Source organism: Miniopterus natalensis, chromosome 5, assembly GCF_054644295.1.
Source record: "Miniopterus natalensis isolate mMinNat1 chromosome 5, mMinNat1.hap1, whole genome shotgun sequence".
In the NCBI taxonomy this organism is placed as follows: Eukaryota; Metazoa; Chordata; class Mammalia; order Chiroptera; family Miniopteridae; genus Miniopterus; species Miniopterus natalensis.
This window is the reverse complement of record NC_142085.1, coordinates 65,399,194-65,424,421: the sequence shown is the minus strand read 5'-3', so window position 1 is coordinate 65,424,421 and position 25,228 is coordinate 65,399,194. Positions and strand designations below refer to the sequence as shown.

At 37.1% G+C, this 25,228-nt stretch overlaps 1 protein-coding gene across 1 annotated transcript in view; it reads left to right on the top strand.

Annotated features, from left to right (window-relative positions):
- The window catches only part of TRDN (triadin), a 254,454-nt gene extending 238,569 nt beyond the window's left edge, over window positions 1-15,885 (top strand). The window contains exons 33-36 of the mRNA XM_087817589.1: window positions 742-765; window positions 8,942-8,980; window positions 10,765-10,806; window positions 13,499-15,885. Coding sequence (XP_087673715.1) covers window positions 742-765; window positions 8,942-8,980; window positions 10,765-10,806; window positions 13,499-13,638 — 245 coding nt within the window. The 3' untranslated portion in view covers window positions 13,639-15,885. The remainder of the gene's footprint in view (window positions 1-741; window positions 766-8,941; window positions 8,981-10,764; window positions 10,807-13,498) is intronic.
- The last annotated feature ends 9,343 nt before the right edge of the window (window positions 15,886-25,228 follow it).

Sequence of the window (25,228 nt, the reverse complement as noted above, 5' to 3'; positions counted from 1 at the left end):
TCAAAGTAAATTGTGTAATGGAGATTCCTTTTTAAAATAACATTTTCAAGCCTAATCTTTTAAATTAGGGTAACGTTGGTAGAACGTAGAGGCTACCAGTCCTCTTCTTTTTCAAGAAGTTAGAATATCTGCTATAGTATCTGAGGCAATCATCTCATTTCATATCTTTGTCCTACCTAAATACAGTTGAATGGAAAACCACATTCCTTTGAAGAATTATAATCTCTCATTGAAAATATGTAGTTATGAAAAATTGAACTGATTGTGCATGTTGCTTTTTAAGATTTGATTTTACAGTCCAGTTGGTAGTTATTTGTCTTTATTCACCTTTGAAAGGAAAATAATTTTCAATGATATATTTTTATGAAATTTGGAAAATTAAAACAAATATTTAGATTAATTATATCATCAAAAGTAATTTTCTCAAATCAAGTATTATTATAGTTGAACCAAAACACTTAATTTAAAAAAGATCCTGCTGATTTTAGTAAGTGTTTGAAAAGCATCAACATGTTGTGACACCTGCAAAGATTAATAGATTTTTTCTATATCTCACATAAAAGCAATTAAGGTATTCAAAGACCCATGTTCTCAGGCAATGGAGAGTTATATTTCTTCATTAACTCTTAGACAATAAGGAGAAAGTTAAAAGACATTAGAAACTTTTATATAGTTCATTGATGTGTAATTTTTTTGCATTTTATCTGAGTTAAACAGAACTGGTTTTCTTTTCTTTTTTAGCAGAAAAACCTGCAAGAGCATCAGGTAAGTAATGTATCTATTAATGATAAGTTCTCTTTGGTAGACAGTATGAATTTCAAGCTAAAATTCATAAAATATTTATACTTTTAATGTATTTAGAGATTGAGTCATTTTATACTAAACCCTCTGACAAGAATTTGTTAACTTTTAATCTTGTGCAGAAGCTTAAAAAAAATAAAAGTGCATTATTTGAAATGACAGCTTGTAACAGAAATACCTTATCATGTTCTTGAGTCTGAAAATTAAAGTGTCTTGCATTCAAATATATAAACATTTTCAGTGATCAAAGTAGAATGAAACAAAATAATCTTGTTTCTGCTTTAAACCTTTAATCTCTAAAAATTTTCTATAGATCATATATGGTCAAGTAATTTTGTTTTGATTTTTGTTGTTTCCTAATCTTCATTAAGTTAAATGTAATTGCATGTCTGAGAATAACATAGGAATGACCTAATCTTGTAGAGCATAAACGAAGCCTTCCGGAAACACTTTGTAAAATATCAAGATCTAGGTATAGGTAGGAGTTCTAAATATACAGGATAAAACTGTACATTTTTCTACAAGTTCCTAAAATTTCAGGAAATAGTAATTTTGATTTCCATGTTTCCAGAGTAGGAAAAAACAAATTATTTTAAATGTGTTGTTTAATGCAATAGCATGTGAGCCACACGTGTAATTTGAAATCTTCTGGTTGATACTTTAAGAGGGTAAAAATATAATTTTAATAATGTTATTTAACTCTATACATACAAATACTATGCCCACATGTATTCAATATAGAAATGTATTGATAGTTTCTATTATTATTTCTATTGAGCCTTTGGAAGCATGTGTGTATTTTATATTTACAGCACATTTCCTTTTCTACTGCTCACATTTCAATTCCCCAAAGCTATATATATCACTCCAAGTTCTTTGACTGCAAAACGTAAAACTCCATATGGACTTGCTTTAGGGATTTTAAAAAGGATAATAATTACAAGGGTACAGACTTCCTCACTAACACAAGGGCAAGAGGTAGAGCCGACCCTCAGTACAGGCCTCTGAAACTGTCCTACTCCACACCTTCCCCTACAGCCCATGGTGGTCAGGGCAGACTTCCTGAAGGAAGTGATCCCAGAATTTGTACCTTGAAGAATGGTTAGGTTTGTTTACTGGAAAAAGATAAAAATGGGTGTAAAGAAAAACTTGCTTCTGTGTGCTTCTCTTTTGCTCTTGCACAACTACCACACACCCAACACTTCTGAGACCAGATGTGTGGATTCTTTTTCCACACCAAGCAATTCTCTGTGACACCAGCTGGTTGTCCTACAATTCAATTAAATTCTGACTTTAACTAGACCTCATTGTTATTTGTCTGAACCATCTTTTCAATATTATGTACATGTGTAATTTGGGGGGGGTTAGACTTACTTATTTTGGTCATTTGTCTATTACTAAAGGAAGTTCACAAATAGTTCCTGCTTGAAGCCATGATCCCTTCTACCCACATTCTCTAAATATGCTCTGGTGCCTGCATTGCTTGTTTTTTTGGAAGGGACCAGGTCCTCTACCTCCGATAGGTCATTTTTTCTGCGTTGGTGCTGGATGTACAGGGACCATCCTTTATTCCTCGACATTTTGGTCAGGAAAGGGGAGTATTAATAGGTGAGAAATAACTGGTGTAAAAACGGAGGAGAGGTATCTCTTCCTGAATTCTAATGGTTCATTCTGATTGAGCTGCTTGAAACCATTCAGTGGACTGGATTCTCAAACATCTGGGTTTCTATTGTAGAATAAGAAAAGATGCTGATAGAATCAACAATACACTAATATCTCTCTATAACATCAGTGAAAGTACCATTGCAACATCAAATTTTTGATGATTTATAGACTATTATTGTTTAATCAATGCTTGTTTTGTGTGTTCCTTTTTTTAAAAAGTAGTTTTCTTATTTCTAAATATTCATTTTATATTCATTCTGTATCTTTTTCTTTATAGAATAATTTGTTTTCTATGGAATTTAGAGAAGCACATCAAGAGGTGTTAGATTGTACTATATTTATAATATCTATTACCTTAAAAATTAAAAGCGATATAAACACATCATTGAATTTCAAATGGAGCAACCATTTCTTCCTGATATTATTATTTTAAGACTTTTGAATCTTTTTCTCTGAAAAACAAATAACTGTATATCTTAAAACATTCTTCTCCAGGAACTTTCCAAAAAGTAAAATATGAATAAAGCAAAGAATTAAAAAAATACACTATTAAATGGCAGGTGGCGCCAAGGGAAGACCTTTCAGCTACAGGAGCTGCAAGGCTCTTGACATGGCTGAGACATTGATAATAAACTCATAACAATGGGTGCTGGGGTTTCAACAAAAATATTTTATAGGGACCCATAGTTGTTTTGTTCTTATTGTCTGGTAGTCAATATTTAAATAAAGCTAGGTTATCTTTCCCGTCGAAATGAGTATTTTAAAAGGAGTATTGTAATAAGAAAATTTCTTGAGATAATTCAATGTGGAAATTTAACTTGAGCATCTTGCCCTGTAGCATTTTTCTTGATTCTGACTAGTGAGCATTTTGCCATTTAGCACCTCAACAAAACTATCTTCATAGACAGATTTGGGATCATTATAAAGTCTCTGAGATCTAATTTTGATATCAAAGATAACAAATTTAATTTTATAAGGCCACACTGATAAAACTTTATCTTTTCTAGAAGTTAATTACTTTTTAATGAAACTTCAAACAATCTCTGCAGAGGAATAGCCAGGACTTCCTTTTTTTAGACAACCTCCTTTATAGTTTACATTTAGGATTTGCTTTTTAAAGGTTTCTAACGTTCAAAATGCCTGTTCATTGGGTGGTGTTGTGGGGTGTTGTTGGTTTTTTTGGTGGTTTTTTTTTGGTTCTGCATTGAGTATGAAAATTTCAATATGTGAAGTGCTTTGTGATATAAATTTGTTGTTTGTTGTTTCTTAGACTCACACTCATGGTGACCTGTTTCTGTGATTGAAACCTTGATTTTGACCTTATATATTTTTCCCTTTCCCTTACTTATCTGACCTTATCTTCTTTGTCTCTACTCCTGCTCAACTTTTATTCCACAGCTATCGGTTTCTTACCCCTTGTGGGTTGCTGTCCTGAGAATGAGTCCTGGCTCATCAGCTTCCCGAGGTCACAGGGACTAGCACTCAGGCATCATGGTGAGCCCTTTATGCTCACCCGCTGTTGCACTGGGCAAAGTGCCTTCCAGTCTCAGCTGATGATTTCCACTTGTCCTGACTCAGTTTTCAGAAAATATCTATTTATTGGCTATTTGGTGGTTCCCTGTTCTCCAGTCTCTCAGCTTTCTCATTGCTTCCCTCTGCTTCCTTCTCTACAAACACTGACACCTGATGTCTTTTAGACTCTTCGTTTATCCCAATCCACATGTATTTTAAACTTCATATCATTTTGTTATAAATATTATCCATGAGTTTTGCTCTCTGTTTAATGGGACATTTGGAGGAGATTTAAACGATCTGTTAAAAGATAGAAGCTACTATCTTCTCAGAATCTCCTGGGACAGTCTTATTTTCAGCCTTCCATCCCTGACAACAAGGGATGGCTGCACCCAACTTTGCCCCTTGCACACTTAGTGTATGAATTCCAGCTTTAATATAAGCACTTGCCCACATGGTGACTTCAGCTTTCGTGTATCATGAGGGTTTTTCCCCCGTTGGGGCAGAAGGATTCTGTAGATTTCCTTTACCTCCTCTGAGCCCAACACTACTCCAAAGATCTGATTTTGTAGTTGTTGTCTGTTATATTATCAGAAGTTTGACTGTCCAAGTTGTTTTTTAATGTGACTCACAAATCTTGTTTTAACCAAGATTCATGCCTTACTTTTGCAAATTAAAAAGTAAACTATCTGACGTGCTACGTCCAGGCAATTGTATCAACCTAAACTTGCTATTAAAACTGTAGGCATTTTTTCATTAGAGGACCCAAAATTTAATCTTCTTTAGAACAAAACCATTCTTGGTTAATACATATATTTACAAACCTTCGAAAAAGGAAAATATGACTTTATGTAGTGTATTGAATGTTATTTCAGATATATATAATGATTGTTTTGAGAAATGGCTGATTTTTGTTTGTTTTGTTGGAGGTTGCTTGCTGGGGTGGAATATTGGTGTCGATCACTTGCTGGAATAGAGTGTTGATGATGACTACTAACATCAATGTAGTTTTTATTAAAAACAACTTAGCCCCAAATTCATGGTAGGAATATAAAAGATATTATAAGGCAGTGTCTGATAGGCACGTTGGCTTCAGGTGGACTGGTTCCAATCTGCTTAAAAGCTGTATAAACTTGAGAAACTTACTTAACGTCTCCATGCTTAGTAACCTTATTTTTAAAATGTGAATTATAATAATAAATTTGGGGCAGATTAAATAAGATAGAACAGGGTGAATAACTAATGATTGGTGCATAATTAGTGATTATTAATTGGTACCTTTCCAACCCTCCTACACCCTTCCTCAGTGGGCTCATCCAAACTTGCTATCTCTTCATGGATAAGACCCCAACTTGTTCTGAAGCCTGACCTACCTTCTCAATAATGTCTCTCGTTATATGAGGAGGATAATGATAAGGATGGTGATGGTGATGATTATGGCATAATACTGGGCTACTTCCCTAGTCAAGGACATATTTTGCTAGTTAAGCTTTTGTGTCAAAATTTAGAAAGTGATGAGATGAAATTGTAATAAGAAAGAACATCTCATTTATTTTGGGGTGGATTTAAAACAGTCCCACTATCTGGAAAGAGGGTGATTAAATTTACAAAGATTTTGTTACAGGAGAAAAAAAAAAATGAAGCCATTACTTTGGGCTGAAATCTGTTAAATAAGTACCAGCCGCCATGCTAAACCCCCTGCCCCCGATTACGCCTTTAGCTGGACCCCAGAGAAGGTCCGTGCAGAAGGCACATTGGGTGAAATGTTTGTCGCTGCTCGTTACCAGTCTTTGGATAGCAGCAGCGCGCCCTCATTCATTTCCTGGTGATGTTAAGTGGCCCTGACGTTGCCCTCAAGACAGCTGTGTCTTCTCCTCCGAGTGACAGGACAGACACTCAGAGAGGATCGCACACGCTTACTGCATGCCCTGGAGTCACTGTGTGTCAAATTCCAAATGTGAACGGTCTCCGCACCCTTGATTATTCCCTGGGCTCGATTTCAAGAGTTCTGTGAATATTGCTCCGTGTACCAACTTGTTTTCCTTAAAACTCATGATTGTTTTAAATACCAGCGTGTAGGGGAGACTGTCATACCCGAGAGCCAAAACAAACACTGTTAGCTGTTACTTTGAACTACTGTGGATCCTTATGACTTCTAGAAAGGAAAAAAAGTAAACACTTAGAATGTAATATCTCATCATACTATTGACACATAGCCTGCAAACCAGCTCAGGAGATAACTTGGAGCGGTTAGTATTTCTGCAAAGACAAACTGATGCAGGGAACCCAATAGAGAAAGAGGGGTGACGAAGAATCCGAAGCTCCAGACTGTTACTGTGCGTCTGTGCATAAGGAGTCAGGAGTTTGCCTATGAGTATTTCTTGAAACTCTGCACAAATCTGAATAGGCTGCTAAAGGGAGTAAATAAAGAGTACCTTCTGGTGCACACATGCATTATTTAGGAAGTTTTTATTTATTTATCATGTTTGCTAAGAATATGCAGAGCAGACTGGCCACAACACAGAACTTTTTTTAAAATTAATATTCTATGCCATCAATGTGGATTCTTTAAAATGTTCCTTTTCTCTGAATTATAATTTCTTTCCATCTTTCCCATTTTTTTACCTAACACTAGCCTCCCATTCTCCGAGGAAGAAGCATTGCTTCTCTGAAAGCATGTTTTCAGTGACTCCATTCCTTCTCGCCTCCCCTAATCCTTGCTTGTCAACCACATATCTCCAGCTCTTATTCTAAGGACCCCTCCTCCCTTTGCCCATAAATATCTTCACACTATTTTCTTGTGTGAAATTTCTCTTCCGTTTTTGCCTCCTGATGCTATTGTGCTCTTGCTCTGCTTTCATCTATAATCATAATTTTGAAAGAGGTCTCCCAGCAATTCTTCACCAGCCCTTCAGGCGCTAACTTTATGCGACCTGAATATTCTGCCTGACGCTTTCCTCCCTCACATGGGGCCCTTCAGACTCAACCCAGATCCCAAAGCGCGAAGCTTAATTCCCTTTTCTCACTTCACCTCCATGCTTGGCCACCCGGATGCATCGACACTGTTGCTCTCCCCACACTTTTGAAAATGCTTTCCTCTCTTGGCTCGTGATATAAGACTTTTGTTGTTGTTGTTGTTGTTTTCAGTATGGGAACTCTGCTGTTTTCTCCCAGAGGCTGAGTTCTTCCATTCTTAGCTCTCTTTCCTACCCTCCTGCACCCTTCCTCAGTGGGCTCATCCAAGCTTGCTATCTATCTCTTTGTGGGTAAGACCCCAACTTGTTCTGAAGCCTGACCTACCTTCTCAATAATGTCTCTCATTCTTCCTTTTCATTTCTACTGATAAAGTTTTCCAATATTTCAAATGTATTAGACCACGTATATAATAAATGTTCAATATTTATTCATTGCACTTTTAGAATAAATTTTACATTTCTTAACCTGAGGGTCTAGAGCCTCTGTGATCCAGGCTTAAATTACATTTGAAATATTATTTTCTATACCTACCACAGATTTCAACCCAATTTAAATGTCCATGTTCTTAACATTTCTGTATCTAAAACTTTGGCCCTGCCATTCTCTTTTGCTGGAATGTTCTTCCCACCTCTGACCAAATGAACCTTCAAAGCCCATCACCAATGGTATAGATTCAAAAAAAAAAGTCTTTGATCTCCATAGGAAGAAGTGACCATTCTACCCTTGAGAACATCTCCCATTTATTTCGACAATTGTCACATACTACCTTGAGGCCCATAGTATCTTGTATCTGTCTGAGTACATGTCCATTTTCTCCACTTGACTGCCAGTTGCTTCCAGGTAGTATTATGTTTCTTGTTGGTTCTTTCAGAGCATGTAGCAGTGCTTTGCATGTAGAGATAGACTAGTTTAGTTAAAATCACAAGGGTCCAGACGCTGAGAAAAATTAACTTTCTATCTTCTAGCACTTTTTCAAATGTGTTGTTTAAAGGGAAATTTTTTTTAAATTACCTTAACCTCAATGTTCTCTTGTAAAATGAATATTATTCTACCTATTTTATAGGTCTATTGTGAGGCTTAAGTGAAAACATATGTAAAATACCTAAAAGAATACATGGCACAGAAAGAGAGCTCATTGTAATCATTATAGCTGAAAAGTAATATTTCTTAAATGAACAAATTACAGGAAAACTTGAAGGTAATTTTTACTTTGATTGTTAAACTAGAAAGGTCACCTTTCTTTCCTGTTTGAGGAAATTTGCATACTGACCTGTTTTACCCCTTTTCTATTTATTCATGAACTGCTGGTATGCAAAACATGAATAAATAATACAAAACTGACCCTCTTTCAGATCATTACTAGTGCTAAAGGTTGATATGAAATTTTAAAGATCATATAATTATATTGTGCAAGAATTATCTCTAACAAAATTATTTCCACATTATTCTACTATGTACTTTTAAGTAGAATACACAAAAAACAAGCAATATAAATAATGCATCTTATGAGTCATTGTTTATATATTTAAGCTGTATTTCAACATTTAATGCTTTTTCATTGCCTTTACAATTATCAAAAGTCATGTAAATAAAATATGTGGATGGATATTTTCCTCTTGGCCTACATTGTGTATGAGAATCACTTACCTCAAATTCTCTAAATTCCTAAAGTGATGGTTAAAAAAAAAGATTTAGGAGTCAGAGGAGGGAGGGCACCTTGGGGAGGGTCACTGCAGGCCCTCCTTGCTTTAGCCAGCCTTTGCTGCCTGCTGACCACAGTCCTGGCATCATGGCATTTGTTTCCTCCCCATGCTTTCTTAAGTCAGAGAATTTGCCTTATTTCTCTGGAGGTTCTTATTTGTGGAGACACTAGATGCCCACTTTATAAGTTAAAAGATCCTGTGACTCTTGAAACCCAATAAATACAATACTTTCAATTTGGGAAATATGGAAAATGAATTTTTTTTATTTTTATTTTTTACTCTAGAAGATTTTGAAGATGTTCCAGCTTCAAAGAAAGCTGAAGGTGAGTTTATTATCATAAGTTCACTTACGAATTTTTTTCTCAAGACCATAATATTTCAACTGCCTGTTTTATTTAGCTATTCTTGGCCTAGTCCTTACCTTTTCCTAAGCAATGTTTATATGGTAGATGTGTTTTTATACAAACAGCTTTTTTCATTATGTGTGTGTGTGTGTGTGTGTGTCTTCATATATTGAAGTTACTAGTTGGACACTGGTTTATTTACAAGTAACTATTAGATGCATTTATTGGCCAATCTGCTTACAAGAGCAATATTTCAAAATTATCATATCATCAAGGATTAGGGGGATGTTAGTTGACAGCAGGAGGAGCAGATAAATGTTCAGATATGAGCTTAACATATTTTCATTAAGAAAAAATAAGATAACTTGCCTATACTTGCAGCAATAGCATAAAGAAAAAAAGGAAGGAAGGAAAGAGGGAGGGAAGAAGGGAGAAAGGAAGGAAGGAAAGAAGGCAGGCCTCAAACCTCATAAAAATCTAGTACCACTAGATGTACAATTTTGAACAAGTCTTCCCAGGACTAAATTTCTTCTTTATTGCAGGGGTTTCAACTAATTTGAGGCATTTTTTTCCTGAAGGGTTTCATGGCATCCTAGTCTGACTTGTTACATAACAGATATTTTCTATTCTACTGCTAAACTTGCCTGTGGACAATAAGAGTTTGCCTAAGAGTTGTTCTTGCCATGAAAATGTAAGTTCTGTGGCAGTGCCCAGAATTAATTAGCAGTGTAGAAAATGGTGCTTTGCGAAAAGACACATGGAATTGGGTACCTGAGTCTTCTGAAAAATGAATTATACTTGTCTTAAGATACATTTTTAGATTTTTTAAATGAATTATAAAGAGCAATGACTCAATATATTATTTTTGATTTCTAAACCATTGCTTCTCAAACTATCTTATACATGAATCACCTGACAATCTTCTTAAAATGAAATAAGCCTGAGTTGCTGTCTAGGAACTATATTTATATCAATTTCCCAAATAATGATGAAACTACTGGTATATGCATCACACTTTGAGAAGGGAGGTTCTTGAACTTGTTTAGAATTTGATAAAATCTAAAACCTACCATTTGATAAAACACACACACATACACATATACTCACATCTTAACATTTTAATACCGCAGGGTTTTACAGAAACCCTACCCACCAAAGCCCATCTATAGAGAAGGTCTCCTAACCTGGAGAGAGGGGTTCAAATGAATAGCTTCAAATTACCCATCACTAGAAAAGCACATAGTGCTTATCACAACAGCAAAAAAGTCCTTGTATCAGGTAAGAAAAGGAAAGGATCCAGGATGCCTGTCTACTGCTATTCTTTCATGGCGAGGATGGTCACTAAAGGCTTATGGCCTTCTCTAATTTAGAGTTATTTTGACTACAGTGGTCATCTTGTAGCCAGATTGGACTCTTACCATATTATAACAGCACCAAATTTCTCTTTTAAGAGTGGAATGTGTGTCTGCCGGCCCTCGCCCACCAACATCCAACACATCAGGAAGTTTCCTATTTGAACAGTTGCCAGGAGCAGGCTACATTCTTTTCTTTTATTGGCTCCTCTTCTCTCACTGGCTCTTACCTGTTAAATTTTGTAGTGAAAGACTGAACAGAATAAGAACCTGGAGTATATTATAAGGAGGCCAAGGAGTTCCTGTTTCTTTCATTCTGTGCACCTGTTTAGACATTTTTAGTTCCTTTCATATTTGTTGTATAACAATTGTGAATGTAAAAGTTATTTACTTTCATATTTTTGTATCCAGTGGAAGAAGCTGAAGATGTGTCTTCCACAAAGAAGCAGAAAAGTAAGTTTATAATTAGATTAAAATTGTTAAGTGAATCTATGCTAAAGATATTACATATACAATAAGTTGAAACTGAACTCTCTGAAGACCAGTATCAGAATAAAAAGATTTTTAGCACAGACATAAAGTATAACATTGAAATAGATCACTTATGTTTCAAAGATAAATTCATCACTTTTTGTGTCAGGCAAGAGGCACGTATTTGGAGGAATGGCAAAGGAATGGCTGAAGTGGCATTTATCTCCAACCATTCTCCACAGCTCTGCTCCTGAGCACTTCAGCTGAGCCTGTGCTTAGATGCGTTACTGTCTGCTTTATAAAAAAGACAGCCGAAGTGATACGCTGAACTTTCTCATATCAAAAAGGAAAACATGTAGGTATAGGTCATTGGTTAAAAGTTCTTTTTTATTTATCTACATATATAGTAGGCTCTTAATATTCAATTTTGGAGATCGTTGATTCTAGAATGCGATCAATATGCATGTGCAGCTACAAAATTCAGTGTCTAAGATCCTTGTTCTGCTACTTCCAAATGAGACATTTTTCTTCAGATGGTAAAGCAATACCATCTGAATACCAGTTTTGGATTCACATATGCATTAAAATTGTTGATGGACAGAATAAAAGAAGCAATTTTAAAAATAGGTATAATGAGTTCGTTTTACATAATGCTTTTAAAGTAAAGAATAGGCATTTATCTGAAGAAATGATGTCTGTTCTCTGGGTTCTGCAATGCTTCTTAAATATATTTCTGCAGGTGATTATAAAAATGCCCTCTGCATTAGTAAATGCCTCCTACTCTGTATTAGAATGTGATTCATTGAATGAATATTAAGAGCCTACTGTGTCCCAAGCTATGTTTAGGTGTTAGAGATACTCATTATAACGTCTCAAATTATCAGAATGTGAGAAATATAAGGAAAGAAGCAATCTTACCAATATGTTTAGATGTTGTTGCAAAATCCATAAAGTCAGTCTGGGCATGTTTCTGATTTATACAGCAACACTTTCCCAGTTCTTAACCTACTGGTAACAATTTGTGGCAATATCACATAAACACTTAAAATCTCTTATAAATAAATATTAAAGCATAATTCAATAAGATAGGTGGATGGTATCAGTGTCAGTTTCCTGGTTGAGGTATGACGCTATAATTTTGCAAAGATGTTACCATTCAGGGAGACTGGGTGAAGGACACATGGGGTCCCTCTGCATTATTTCTTATAAATTGTATGTGACTTTACAATGGTCTCAAATTAAAAAGTTTAATGAAAAATAAATACATCAATATTTTTATAAAAAGATATTACATATTTTAATTGCATTGGCAGACTTACTGTAGCAAAACAACAGTTCCTATTTTCAACTTACTGTGAAGTAGTCCTATAGTCAGATGTTCATGCGCCTTTTACATAAGCTCTAAAACCTGCAGCTATAGTGATGTTTTCATTAGTAACCTATTCAACACCAATTAAATACATGTGTCAGAACAGAACCTGCCTCTGACAAGGTTCAGCCGGAAGGTGGGTGCCTTTGCTGGACTCTCCTGCTTTTAGCAGTGGTGCTCTCGTTCCCCCTGAACACGGCCTGGCTTTCTTTGCCATCCCCCCTGGCAGCCTGTCTATCCCCCAAGCTGCCGCAACCTCGGGGCTGGGGGGCTGGCGCGAGTTGTGTTCCTGCATGTTTGGTACTAGAACAAAGTAGAAAATAATTCTGCATGAGATGAAGTGGAAAGGAAAGTAACTTTTTTTTCCTTCCAAGATTTCTCCAAACTATTTTCATCATTGAAAACCGAAGGACTGAAGTCAGTTGACACCAATCCCTGAATATTAATCTCTTGAATCATACCTTGCTGCTTCCCTCAGCCTCTTTGAACCCAGGCTTTTCTTCACCCTTGACTTCCTTCCCTTAGCCAGCTGCCTCATATTCCCCATACTAATAGCTTCGGTTGCCGTTCTCTTTCCTGGCCACCTGCAAAAAGTCTGCGCGGTGACAATGCGAGCGGGCAGGGGGAGCACCGACGGGTCGGTAGGTGTGCGGGATTGTGGGGAGAGGCTGGACAAGCCGCCCCGGGGCCCGGAGCTCCTGCTTGCGCCCCCTGTGTCGCGGCTTCTCTCCGTCCCTGTGTTGCTTTCTGCTCTGACGGCAGAGCTGCTACCTGCAGGCACTGCTTCAGTGATTCCCACAGCATCTCAAGAGAGCACTGGCCCCGGAGTGAGGGCCAGTGGAAAACCTCAGCAATTTAGGAACCATAGGCGCTCCGTGGTATTATTAAAACATTACAAAAACAAGAAGAAGTTGGTTACCTTGCATATTGATAAACTTGTGTTTTGAAACCTACGTAACAGTTTTTCTGAATGCTGTGCACATCAGTAGCTTTCTATAAAGAAAGCACTTTGACTTTATGCTAGGCCATTTGTATTATCATTTAGTAAGGGCTTATTATGTGCCAGGAAGTATTTCAAGTGCTTCATGTGTGTTTACTTATTAATTTCCACATTTCTATGAGGTTTTTGTTGATGTCTCAGTTTTACACATGAGGAATCCAAGACACAAAGCTTGGGTAAGCCTCCAGCCATCGCCAAGGCTACCTGGCTCTAGGAGCCACGTCAGCTGCATTGTAATATCCGGCCTTGCCGGCCTTCACCTTCCTTCTGCCTGTTTTGACTGATTACCCTGTTCCATTCCCTAGGCCCCATCAGTTTCTTTCAGTGTGTGTACTTGAATGGTTACAACGGCTATGGATTTCAGTTTCCTGTCACTCCCGCACAGCGCCCTGGGGACAGCTCTGGCCCGTCAGGTTCTCCAGGACAGAAGCAACAAGGACAATAGACACATGTGCCATCATTAGAAATGCTTTGAGACTCTGAGGACAGGATCTTCCATTTGTCCACACTGGTCAGACACGCGAAATAAAGGAATTTGGGGAATTTCTTTGAAAATAATTTACTATTCTGCCTGATGTGGGGGGAAAACGTGAGTAAAGGGATTGAATAATAGCAGACATGCTGAAAGATCTGGGGCTCAAGACTCTGCTATTTGTATCTGTTGCTAGTGTGGGTGCTTATATTTTTCCATTTCCAGTCACTGTAGGATTGTTCACAAATTAATTTAATGTTTGCTTAATAATAGTTTTCTTAAATGTAATTGACACAATTACAAAATGAAACCCGTGACTTCAGTTGGATAGGTATTTTTAAATGAAAACACAGACTACGCTTTAAGTTTTAAGAATACAGGAACCTATGTAAAAGCTACTCTTTTGTATCATGTAGGTATCTAAACTCAATTTACCAATAAGTTGGTGTTTAATAGTTTAATTTTATTTATATCTATTTCTATTTTAGTTGTGGCTACGCTCTAAGACTGGGTTACAGTTGCACCAAAGAGTGCTATAAGTTTCTTGTGATGCTCTTTTAGAGCTCAACATACTCTGAACTTCAGACATGACAAGAAGGAATAGAAATATTTGATAAATCTTATCTCTAAGATTTATCTTGAATTGTAATTATGACATTCACTCTAGTGGAAATATACCATCTAATTAGGCAGGTCTGGTGAATCATTTGTGTAAAATACAAGCAAATGAGACGTAGAATTTTCAGATTTCTCCGGACGGTGCCCTAATAAAAATATCACCTGGATGAAATTTAGATCAATCACTAAATTTCAGTGACAGATGCAAAAGTATTTTCATTATACTTTAATGGGATCCTTCTGTGGAGTTAAATAACTTTTCTTTCTCAAAAAGGAAAAATATGATTGTCATCAAAGTTGAAGGAATACATTTTAAACATAAGTGCATCATGAGATGTCTTACTTGTTTTGTAGGTAATTGGTTATTAAAGCCAATGAAATGAATGACAATCTTTAACTTACTTGACGACGCATCACTGGGAATGACTATTGTGGTTTTGCCATCTTTTGTCTCCGAGTGATATAAACACTTACGTTCTTTATCACATTTTTTCTAGTAACTCTAAAAGTCATGCTACTGTGATCTTTTCATGTTTACAGTTGCAACTCAACTTATGGCAAATTAACTCAGGAAACAAATTGAGTTATTTTTTTCTAGGATTATACTTAACTTATGGCAAGGTAGCCAGAGCTGATACTAGCCAAGTGATTTATTTTCAAGGACTACAACTAACTAAGTTCTTTAATTCTGAGATTTAAAACACTGTCTTACTAAAATATCACTAGGCTGGGGCATCAGTAACATGTTCATTATTAATAATGGACTTTCACTGACTTTTGTGAGAGAATTTGGTCTTCGCCACATGCTGGTGGACCTAACTCACACCACAAAAGCTAACATTACAATGAACCAAGATTAATGACACTCCTTACGGGGGGCCTGGAAATGTGTACTGTCAGGATTGACCAGATGGTACCATCTCGAAAAGCCCTTTTATGTAGCAATGGAAATTTGTAATATTACAGGATGGAGTTTATTGCTCAACTGCTCCTCCAGCTTATCCAATTTAGTGAGTAAAGGAAATAGAGAGCAATATAATAGTTTTTGTTTTTTAATTTTATAGAACAAAATTATTTATTCATTAATTCTTATATCCAGTGACTATTTATTGAGCATTTAGTCTTTCTAGAGCACTGTGTTAGAAACTGATCTGTGTAAGAAAAATATCAGAGATAAATTCGATTACCAGTATTATCTTGACACAATGTATGGCCTTGGAAAATTTACTAAACACACTATGCTTGTTTTCCAATGTGTAAAATAGGGATTTCAAGACAACCAACCTTATACACAGATATACTACAGACACTGACAAAATATCTTAATATAAATATATCAAAATTAATTTCTAAAATAATACTTTTGGATGCTTTCCTCTGAGTGCTTTTCTACATTATATTATTGTTTCATTCACTTTCGTTATGAAAACTACTTGATAAAAAGTAAAATATGATAACATTGTAATTAGAGTTTAGACAAATCAATTAGGATTAATTGTTAATAATAATTGTTATGGCTTATCTGCTTAAAGTTACAATGATGATAGCACTTGAAAAATACAAACTAAAATCTCATCTGTTTGTATGATTCCACCAAATAAAGTATTTCTAGTTCTTTCAAAGTTTGTGCTTTACATTTTAAAAGAAAAGATAAGTGGTTGCTCAAAACCCTGTCTTCAATAGCTCTCTCATAATTCATGTCACATTTGTCATAAATATGTAAGCATTTAATAATTGTGTTAGGTCTCCATTTTGTCCAAATGGTATGAGCTACAGAGACAGACCCTCTACTCTCGCCTACACTTCAGCTCCTTTTAATAGATGAAGGTCTGTAGAAAATAAATAACTACCTAAGGTTTTTATTTATGTTTAGTTTTCGTCAAGTCTAATAAATCATTCAAATGGGGTAAAGCTCTTTTGGGAATAATGCCCTTGAAAGGCACCTGCCTCGTGGAGCTCTCCTGTAGGTAACCACAGATTAGTGTTCAGCAGCTGAGCCCACGTGTACTCACTGGGGCCCCTTCCCTCTGTACCTCGCCTCTGACGCGCCACTGTGCGCAGTGCCGCCGTTGCCCCGACCTGAGCCTGCTCTCACCCTCCATGCAGCAAGCTTGCCATTTTGGGGGGGCTCTCCCTCCCTAAACCGTTGTGTGAAAAATCCTTCCGAACAGAATGTAGTGATTGTTCTTACATCGTTTGCTTCCCTTCTCTCATGAATCAGTGTTCTGTTCAGTTTGTTCTCCAGTTTCCAAAGATAGTTATCTCATATTTTTTATGAGTTTTCTAGTTGCTTATGGTGCAAGAGCAAGTATATTACCAATTACTCCATTATGCTTGGAAATCAAAATCCCAAAAACCCACTCATAAGAAATTTTTTACAGAATGTCTATGGGCACCGCCAGCCTCTTCAGGCTTAAATTTCTTTTGTCATAACCCTATGAAACCACCTCAGGAAAGAATGACTTGGTTAACAGGGCCACAAAAATGAAGTGGCATGAGGTTTGGGTATAAGACATAAGGGCCAGGGAGGTAGCCAAGGTACCCTGGTTTTGTGCTGAGCCTATACAAATCATTAAGGTATAAAAGTAAATTGAGGTAAAAATAGATTCTCATTCATACAACAGCCCAAAGTTTTAGTGTGGGGTATGAGTGGGCTAGAAGCAAAAATCAAAGTAAACATATTAAAATATGTTTCATAGGGGAAAAAATAGAAATTTGGGGATAAAGTCATTTGGGGATAACTATTTGTACCTTGAGGTAAATTTATTGTCAATTAAAAGCATATTCACTTAATGGGAATAGTCTAATTAGCAAGAGCATAGAAATTAGAATGCTAAAGAAAAGTATAATAGCTTTTATTATAACTTAAATAGAAATTAAAAGAAATTGTTTTGAATATAAAATTTTGTGAAAAACTTTCTAAGTGGTGCTATTATTTTCAGTGTATCCGCTGCAATTTTTACTCAGGATAATAAATTAGTAATAAATTAGTAATAAAACACTTTTATGGTTGCACACTAGACAGAAGTTGTCCAGAGGGAAAAGTAATGCAAAGATGATGATAGGCCAGCATCTCCAGGCTGAAGAAGGCTGTGTGTCTAACTAAGTACAGACCCTCCTGGGGTTTATTTAGTGAAGAAAGCAGCTAACATCACACTCACTTATGATGCAACGTGAGTGGTGGTTCTTAGCCAATAGGAGAGCAACTAAGGGTCCCTCCGCCTGGACCCTCCCAGGTCCTACCACTGTCTATTTGGGCTTCAACTAGCTATTGATTAACACTAAGCAAAGTTCTTTATAAGATTGCTCTTCCAGAAGTCCTAGAACACATTTTTATTCTAAAAGTGTCCCTAATTTATTTTATTAAGTGTATTATGCATAGCTTTGCATTATATACATATATATGTATATGTGTGTGTGTACATATATATGTACACATCTGTACCCACACTGGGAATAAGGCTATTCCTAATATTCCAATCCCTTTTTGGAAAAAGGGAGCAGCTTACTTCATTAGTTCCTGCGTGCGTGTGTGTGTTCACATCTCCTCCATGTCGCTTGATCAATGTCATCGTTTGCTCTCCAGCCAGCATTGGATCTAATGACCTGATGTATCATTTATTCACACTGAGGTGTAACTGATGAATCTACCTTGAATCCATTATTTTCCTTTAGTGAGATGTACCCATTTGTACCTGTAGGCCTGAGATGGGCTATGCCCCATCATGGGCTTTTCCCACTTGGAAATATATATCCCAATTACTTCAGAGAACTTTAAAACAGAAATCACTTGGCTTAGAAGTGAAATACTTTTCAAGGTTTGAATGCTCGTTCTGAATCTTATTAGCCTTTGACTTTGAGAAATTTACTTGATCTTTTTGAAACATGGTTTCCTTATATAAAACCGATGTGTCATAATATTTACGCCGCACTGAGTTATGGGGAAGATGAAACGAGAAAAGCACGTGCAGCAGGTTATGTGGATTCAGTAAAGGCTAGATTCCCTTATCCCTACCCTTTATTTCCTCTGCTTGGCCCTGGCGCCCTGGCCACCTTGCCTTGTTTTTGGTGTCTGAGCCCCTCTACCGCTGTTTGACCCATCACTGCTCTTCAGCCATCTGGTTCTTACGAGCACTCTGCCTGCGACTGGCCAGGAGACGCCCACCATCCTGTGTCACCTCTCAGGTGTCCCTGTGTCAGTGCTTATGCCTGCCTGTCTCCTGCTCTCACAGTGAGATCTTCATGTTCCCAAGCCCACTTATCTTTCTTCACTCTACCTTCCACAACTATTATTTTGACTTTGGGTGACTTAAATAAGGAAAATGCTAAGGACGTTTTCTCTCAGAGATTATTTGCATTTCCCCCCAGAGCTAAGGAATTAAGAACTTTGCCAAGAATCAAGCCCAGAAAGAAGAAATTATTATTATTATTATTATTTTAATATATCTTTACTGATTTCAGAGAGAGGAAGGGAGAGGGAGAGAGAGAAACATCAATGATGCGAGAGTCATTGATCGGCTGCCTCCTGCACTCCCCCGAAGGGATGGAGCCCGCAACACAGGCATGTGTCCAGACTAGGAATCGAACCCCCATCTCCTGGATCCTAGGTTGATGCTCAACCACTGAGCCACGCCCAGCCGGGCAGAATAAATTATTTTAATGAAGGCAACCTACCTATGCTCCAGTAATAGTGTAACCTAGGCACTCCTTATTCAGCTTCCTTCTGAAGTGGCCTTGTCTCTCGAAAGTGTTGCTTGTTACAGGAAGCAGGTCATAGAATCCAGCAACCCTTCCCAAGACAGTGCTCAAGAGAGATTAAGCTTTGGCAGCAGATGGAGCCTCCTGATGTGAAAAACCAAAGGGATCTGGAGAGAGAGAGACAAAAACACATTCTTATTGGGTCTTAAAGATTGTTTTTCAAAAGACTAAGTAGTTCAAAATATATTCCTCTAATTCCTTCCTACCTAGACTTGAACTTTTATAGCTATGTAGAGTCATCAGCTTTAGGCTCAGGTTAGACAGTACTCCCAGTCAGCTCAAGAATTCCCTGAAAGAATCAATCCATTCCCACCCAGCTCTGTTTTGCACCTTAATTTTTTTTCTTTTAACTTCTGGAGATGCTAATTCTCCTTTTTGTGCTGCCCTTTCTAAGAAACAGGTGCCAAATTGAAATGTTTTTCTACTGATGTTTTTTTAAAGAAAATGTAATTTAATCAGCATGTGTAATTTTCAGCTTCCTTGCAATTTATTGTCTCTGTTGCCACCTAAAAACACCTACCGCCACCTCCATTTAGTTCAATTTCTACAGAGCTAAGGGGAAACTCTATTATGATAATGATGGGACAGATAAGTGGTTTAACTTAAATTAAATTAGCAAACACATCCAGTTACTCTGCAACCATTCTGAATTTAACAAGAAAAATCATTATCAGCACAGAAGAGATAAGGCCGGATTTTTAAATTTATTTTATTATTATTTTTTTTTTACCTTTCTTTGTAGAAAACCTCATCTGTGCCAAAAAGTTCCCATCAAAGGCATTAATGGTTGACTGGTTAAAGTCAACCTTCTTAAATTGAAGCTAGCATAATAAAAGAGTTTGTGATTTAGCCTGTTCTCAATTAGAGGGCTATAAAGTGATAACCCTGGCTGTTGGCTTTAACTGAGAATTATTTCTCAAAATAGATTCCTTATTGCTTTTATCTATAGAAACCAAACATTGTCTCTCTTTTTCAAGGTATCATTACATATTTCCTATATTATTTTTATATTGTCCATGGAATATAATTCAGAGATTATACATTATAATGTTCTTCCAATAAGAATCTTAGGCAACAATCTTACATCAATTAATATTACAAACATTTGATGAACATAAGTTGTATGTTAGACATAAAGCATGGTTGCTAGGGGCTGAGGATACCCCAGTGAGGTTTCTGCTCTCAAGCACCTGAAGTCAAGGAGGAAACAAATGTAGCACAATGATATGAAGTCTATAAAATGGGCACACACACTCTGCTGTGGGAGCCTAGAGAACGTGTGCTAAATTATGACCTGTATGGTATAAAAGGAAGGACTGGAAAGATGTAAAGGATGACCTCATGGTGGTAAGGTAGAAGGCAAGGCAGTTGAAGCCATTTCTAGAGAAAGGAAAAACTATCAGCAAAGGCCCAGGGTTGTGAAAATGTATAACCTGATGATATTTTTAAGGAAGAGTAAGCGCTGTGTGGAAGTAGAGGGTGAGTGGTGAGGAAATGAAAACCATGGAGTGGTCAAAGATGCTACCAAGGCGTCTGCTTGGGAGACTGAGCAAGAAATTCACGATAGAGAAATTATTGATTGCCATCTAAATTCCAAACTCCTTAGTATTGTTCAGAATGTTTAACCAAGGAACCAACGAAGTCTATTGCCTGATTATCCAAACTGTGGACTTAAATTTATGAAATGAGAGCTAACATCACACACTCTGATCTACTAAAACAGGCACAAATTACTTGCTTTTGATTCTAGACGTTTTCTTTCACGATCCCTGATTGTTGCAGACAAGCTGTCTTCATTTATTTCTTTCAAACGATATCTCGTGGAAATGGTTCCTGGGCATGCAAACACCCTCCTATCCCCACAATCAGAGCTAAGCAGACGGTAAAGATGAATAAGAGCGACTCCGCTAGGGTGTAATTTATGTAAATGCCAGCTTCTCAAACACATGTATGGACTGTGCTCATTTGGCAGCGCTGTTACCTTACATCACTGGCCTATTCTCTTCTTCACTGAACAGCTGAAAGCCTTAAGGTTTTCATTATCAGGTTTAATAGTTTCCAACTAAATCTTGAGTAGAAAACTGCATGGATATTGACTCTCAAGCCAGACATCTGTCTGTGTCCACCTGCCCTTCCTCACTTTCCGTGTCCTCCTGAGCCACTACTTCACACACTAAGTCCTGACAGCTCTTTTTCCCAGTGTGCACTCGCTTCTCTCACCTCCGCTCCCATTCCTTTAGCTCACACTCCCTACGCTCATCGCCTGGTAGCTGTAGCAGGTTTCTAAGTGATCACTCTGCCTCCAGGCCTATCCCCTCAATCCGTAGCCCACACTGTCATCAACATTAAGTCTTTCACTTGAAAGTATAATTATGTCCTTCTACTGCTGTGTGCCATTGGTGGCTGCCCACTGCCACTAGAATATCATCTAAACTCGTTATGAAAGGCACCACCCCTCACAGTCTGTGTTCCGCCTTTCTCTCCAAACTCACCTGTTACAACTCCCTGTAGTCGCTCTGTCTTACTCTGTGATTTTGCAAAGCTGGGACACTTATGGTTCTCCATGTTTCCTTTAGCACAGCCTGATACCTCAGCCCACCTTTCCCCAGACCTTCCCTTGCTCAACTCGTCATCCTTTCTAAGTCAGTTTCATAGTTAAATACTCAGAGAAAACTTCCTTTATTTTCAAGATGAGTAAGTTTATTTCCAATATAGTCAGTCAAACAGCAACCTATCACACTTATTACACTTAGTTCCCTGGATATGCTGCTCTTATTGCACTGGGAATTTTTGAGGACATGGACTAATATTATATTATATTATATTATATTATATTATATTATATTATATTATATTATATTATATTATATTATATTATTATATTATCCCAAAGTGTATGTCTATCTAACCATAAATAACTGATCATTACTTAATTTTAAATAGTGGATTTGGGTATAGTACTCATCCTTACACACAGACATCGCCCCAAAATTATTCCTCCTGACTCTTCTCTCACTAAAACTAGGTTGTCTAGCATACCTTGATTTTTTTTCTAAGAAGCAACTATGAGAAAGATTTTCCGAGATCTTGAAAACCAATAAAATACCAGGTGTTGGTAGTTTTCAAAATTATTTCACTTCTGAACTGTATAAACCTTTGCCAAAGTCTCATCACAACTCTTACTACCCGGAATTACTTCCTAATCACTTCCTAGCTCTCTCATCCCCTCTGAGCAGTTGGCCTTTATTTCTTCTCTGCTCTTCGGAAGTCAGGTTTTTCTCTCTTTCTAGCCTGACTTAAGTTCAAACCTCTACCCTTTAGCTGATCATTTTTCGTCTGTGTCTCAGATATCACCAATTCCCACGACTCCTACTCCAAGTCACGTTTAGTTTCTTATGAAAAAATAAGAAATTTCTTTTCACTATAAGTTTCTTTCATAGTTAAACAGATGTCAAGCTTTTAGGCAAAAGCCATCCCAAACGCAGCTGCTAACCCACTGTTGGGAAGTAGAGAGAGAATTCTCTTATAGTACCAACTGACAGCTCTCACTTTTTGTCAGGAGGAAGACGGTGCCAGCACATGATGTTCAAGTTCTCTTGCATAACACCTGTAGCTTGCTTACTTAGGAAAGGCTGCATTAATTCTGTCACATCACCAGGTCCCCTTTGGGTTTAGGCCAGTAGCGATTTACTCACTGGTGTCTCAGAGACCGCAGTGGAGGCTGTAGCTTCAGGGAATTTCTAACCTCTTCCTACTCAAAGTGTGGTCTGCAAACCAGCTCACTGGCATAAATGGGCCCTTCTTAAAGTTGCAGAATCTCAAACCAACTTCAGGCTTTCTGAAGTAGAATTTGCATTTTAACTGAGATCCCAGGTGATTCCTAAGCACATTCAAGTTTGAGAATCACAGACCTAAGGACTGGCACTGGGTGACTGCTGCAGACTGGGTGTTCCAGGCTGCCTTGTTAGAGGAAAACATCACCAGCTTCTTCATACATCCTGACCATGCTCATCTCACAGCAGCAATGACTCTATTCCAAAGCGAAAAACCTTAAGCCACAAGAATTTAGATGTCTATCTAATACTGCAAAAGATTGGGAAAGCCTGCAGTGAAAGGAGACACAGGAAAATAAAAGAAAAAAGAACCAAATCTGAAGTACCGAATTAATATTCATTGAGCTCTGAAAAAGAGAATTCTCTTTATGTTTTGAATCACCCTCAAATATATTTTCACTGCTAAGAAATGAGATGTGAGAAGAGAGCATGTGACGGGAACAATGTTCAGTTAATTTCTCCATATGCAGAATGTAATTTTAAAGTTGGAAAAAATTAAAAGCCAAATGATATTTAGAAAAGTGATTTTCTTTATAAATGGTCTTTGGGCGGCATATTATTTTGCTAAGCCTGTCATAACAAAACACTACAGACTGAGTGACTTATATAACAGAAATATATTATTTTCACAGTTCTGGGGGTTAAAAGTTCAAGATGTGTCTGCATGTTTGGTTTCAACTGAGGCCTCTCCTACAATTCAGAATAAACCATCTTCTGGGGGAACTAAACCTACAGGGAAAGGGCATATCACCTTTAAAAGTTCACATTATTATTATTTTTAAATATATCTTTATTGATTTCAGAGAGGAAGGGAGAGGGAGAGAGAGAGATAGAAACATCCATGATGAGAGTCATAGCTCGGCTGACTCCTGCAGGCTCCCTGCTGGGGATCAAGGCCAAAACCCGGTCATGAGCCCTGACCGGGAACAGAACCAGGATCTCCTGGATCCTAGGGCCATCCTCAGCAGCTGAGCCATGCCGGCTGGGCAAAGTTCACTTTAATTTTTGATATCACGTATTATAAAAAAATTATTTATGTGCAAACATTTGTTTAAATACTTGATTATTTTGATAATAATTCTTTGTGGGGCTATGTTTGTTTATTTTGCTTTTCATATACATATAACGTGATATTTAGCATCCTCTAATATTCTGTTTATCTTTATACTGTTTTTCTCTTCCTAGCAGTTATCAGCATTCAACTTATGTTTGTCGTTTGTTTTCTCTATACTTGGATACAAACTGCATGAGAATATTTGTTTCCTTTCCTATCTAGTAAGCTTTCTAGCTCCCAAGCAGGGCCTAACACATGGTAAGCTTTCTTGCTTCCAAAACTTTGTTATTGTTTCTCCTCTTGTCTATTTGTAGATTAATATATTTTTGAAAATTTGTTTTAAATATATCTTTATTGATTTCAGAGAGAGGAAGGGGGAGAGAGAGAGTTGAAACATCAATGAGAGAGTCATTGACCAGCTGCCTTCTGAACGCCCCCTACTGGGGATTGAGCCCTGGGAATGTTCCCTGACTGGGAATCGAACCCCAATCTCCTGGGTCATAGGTCGATGCTCAACCGCTGAGCCATGGCAGCTAGGCAAACAAACAAAAATTTTAAGGACTTGTTATACTTAATGGTATTTGGGACTTAAATTAGATGTATATGATGTACATGTGCTCCTAACCTGTAAGTATAATATCACCTTTGCTTAATATGATTTCTGTATTTTCAAAACTTGAATTAATAACACTGATGTACTCCAGTCTCCTCTGGTAAAGACTGCTATATTTGCAGCTATCATTAGACACTGAACATGCAGAAGAAAAAGTAAATATTCATTATTTTTTTATAATCTTATGTGGCCTGTGTGATTGTGATGTTGATAAAACATCTGGATGACTAATTGAACAAGCAGGAATTCCACTTTCATCTGGATATTTTGGTCTAAATTAAATGTAGGCTTCCTTCTGAGAGCCCTTCAACCTTCATAAAAATAGAGTAATGTTATCAGCTCCTAATGCATTCTCTCTTTTTTTTCTCTCTCTTTCCATCGCCTCCCCCAGGAACCTGATATTTTCATCTCTTTACTATTATACTCTTAATCCATTATTTGAAGAAATAAATGACTGATAAAAGATAAAATCCTACCCTAGCCATTTAGATTTGCATTTAAAATATACCTACCACAAAAGCTTTTTAATGAAATAAACCATTTTAACAGCTTTACTGAGGTATCAGTGGCATACAATAAACTAAAACTACACACATATAAAGTATACAATTTGATAAATGTTGACATATGTAAAAATATCTGTGAAATCATCCTCATAGTCAAGATGGTGCAATAACCTGCACCCTC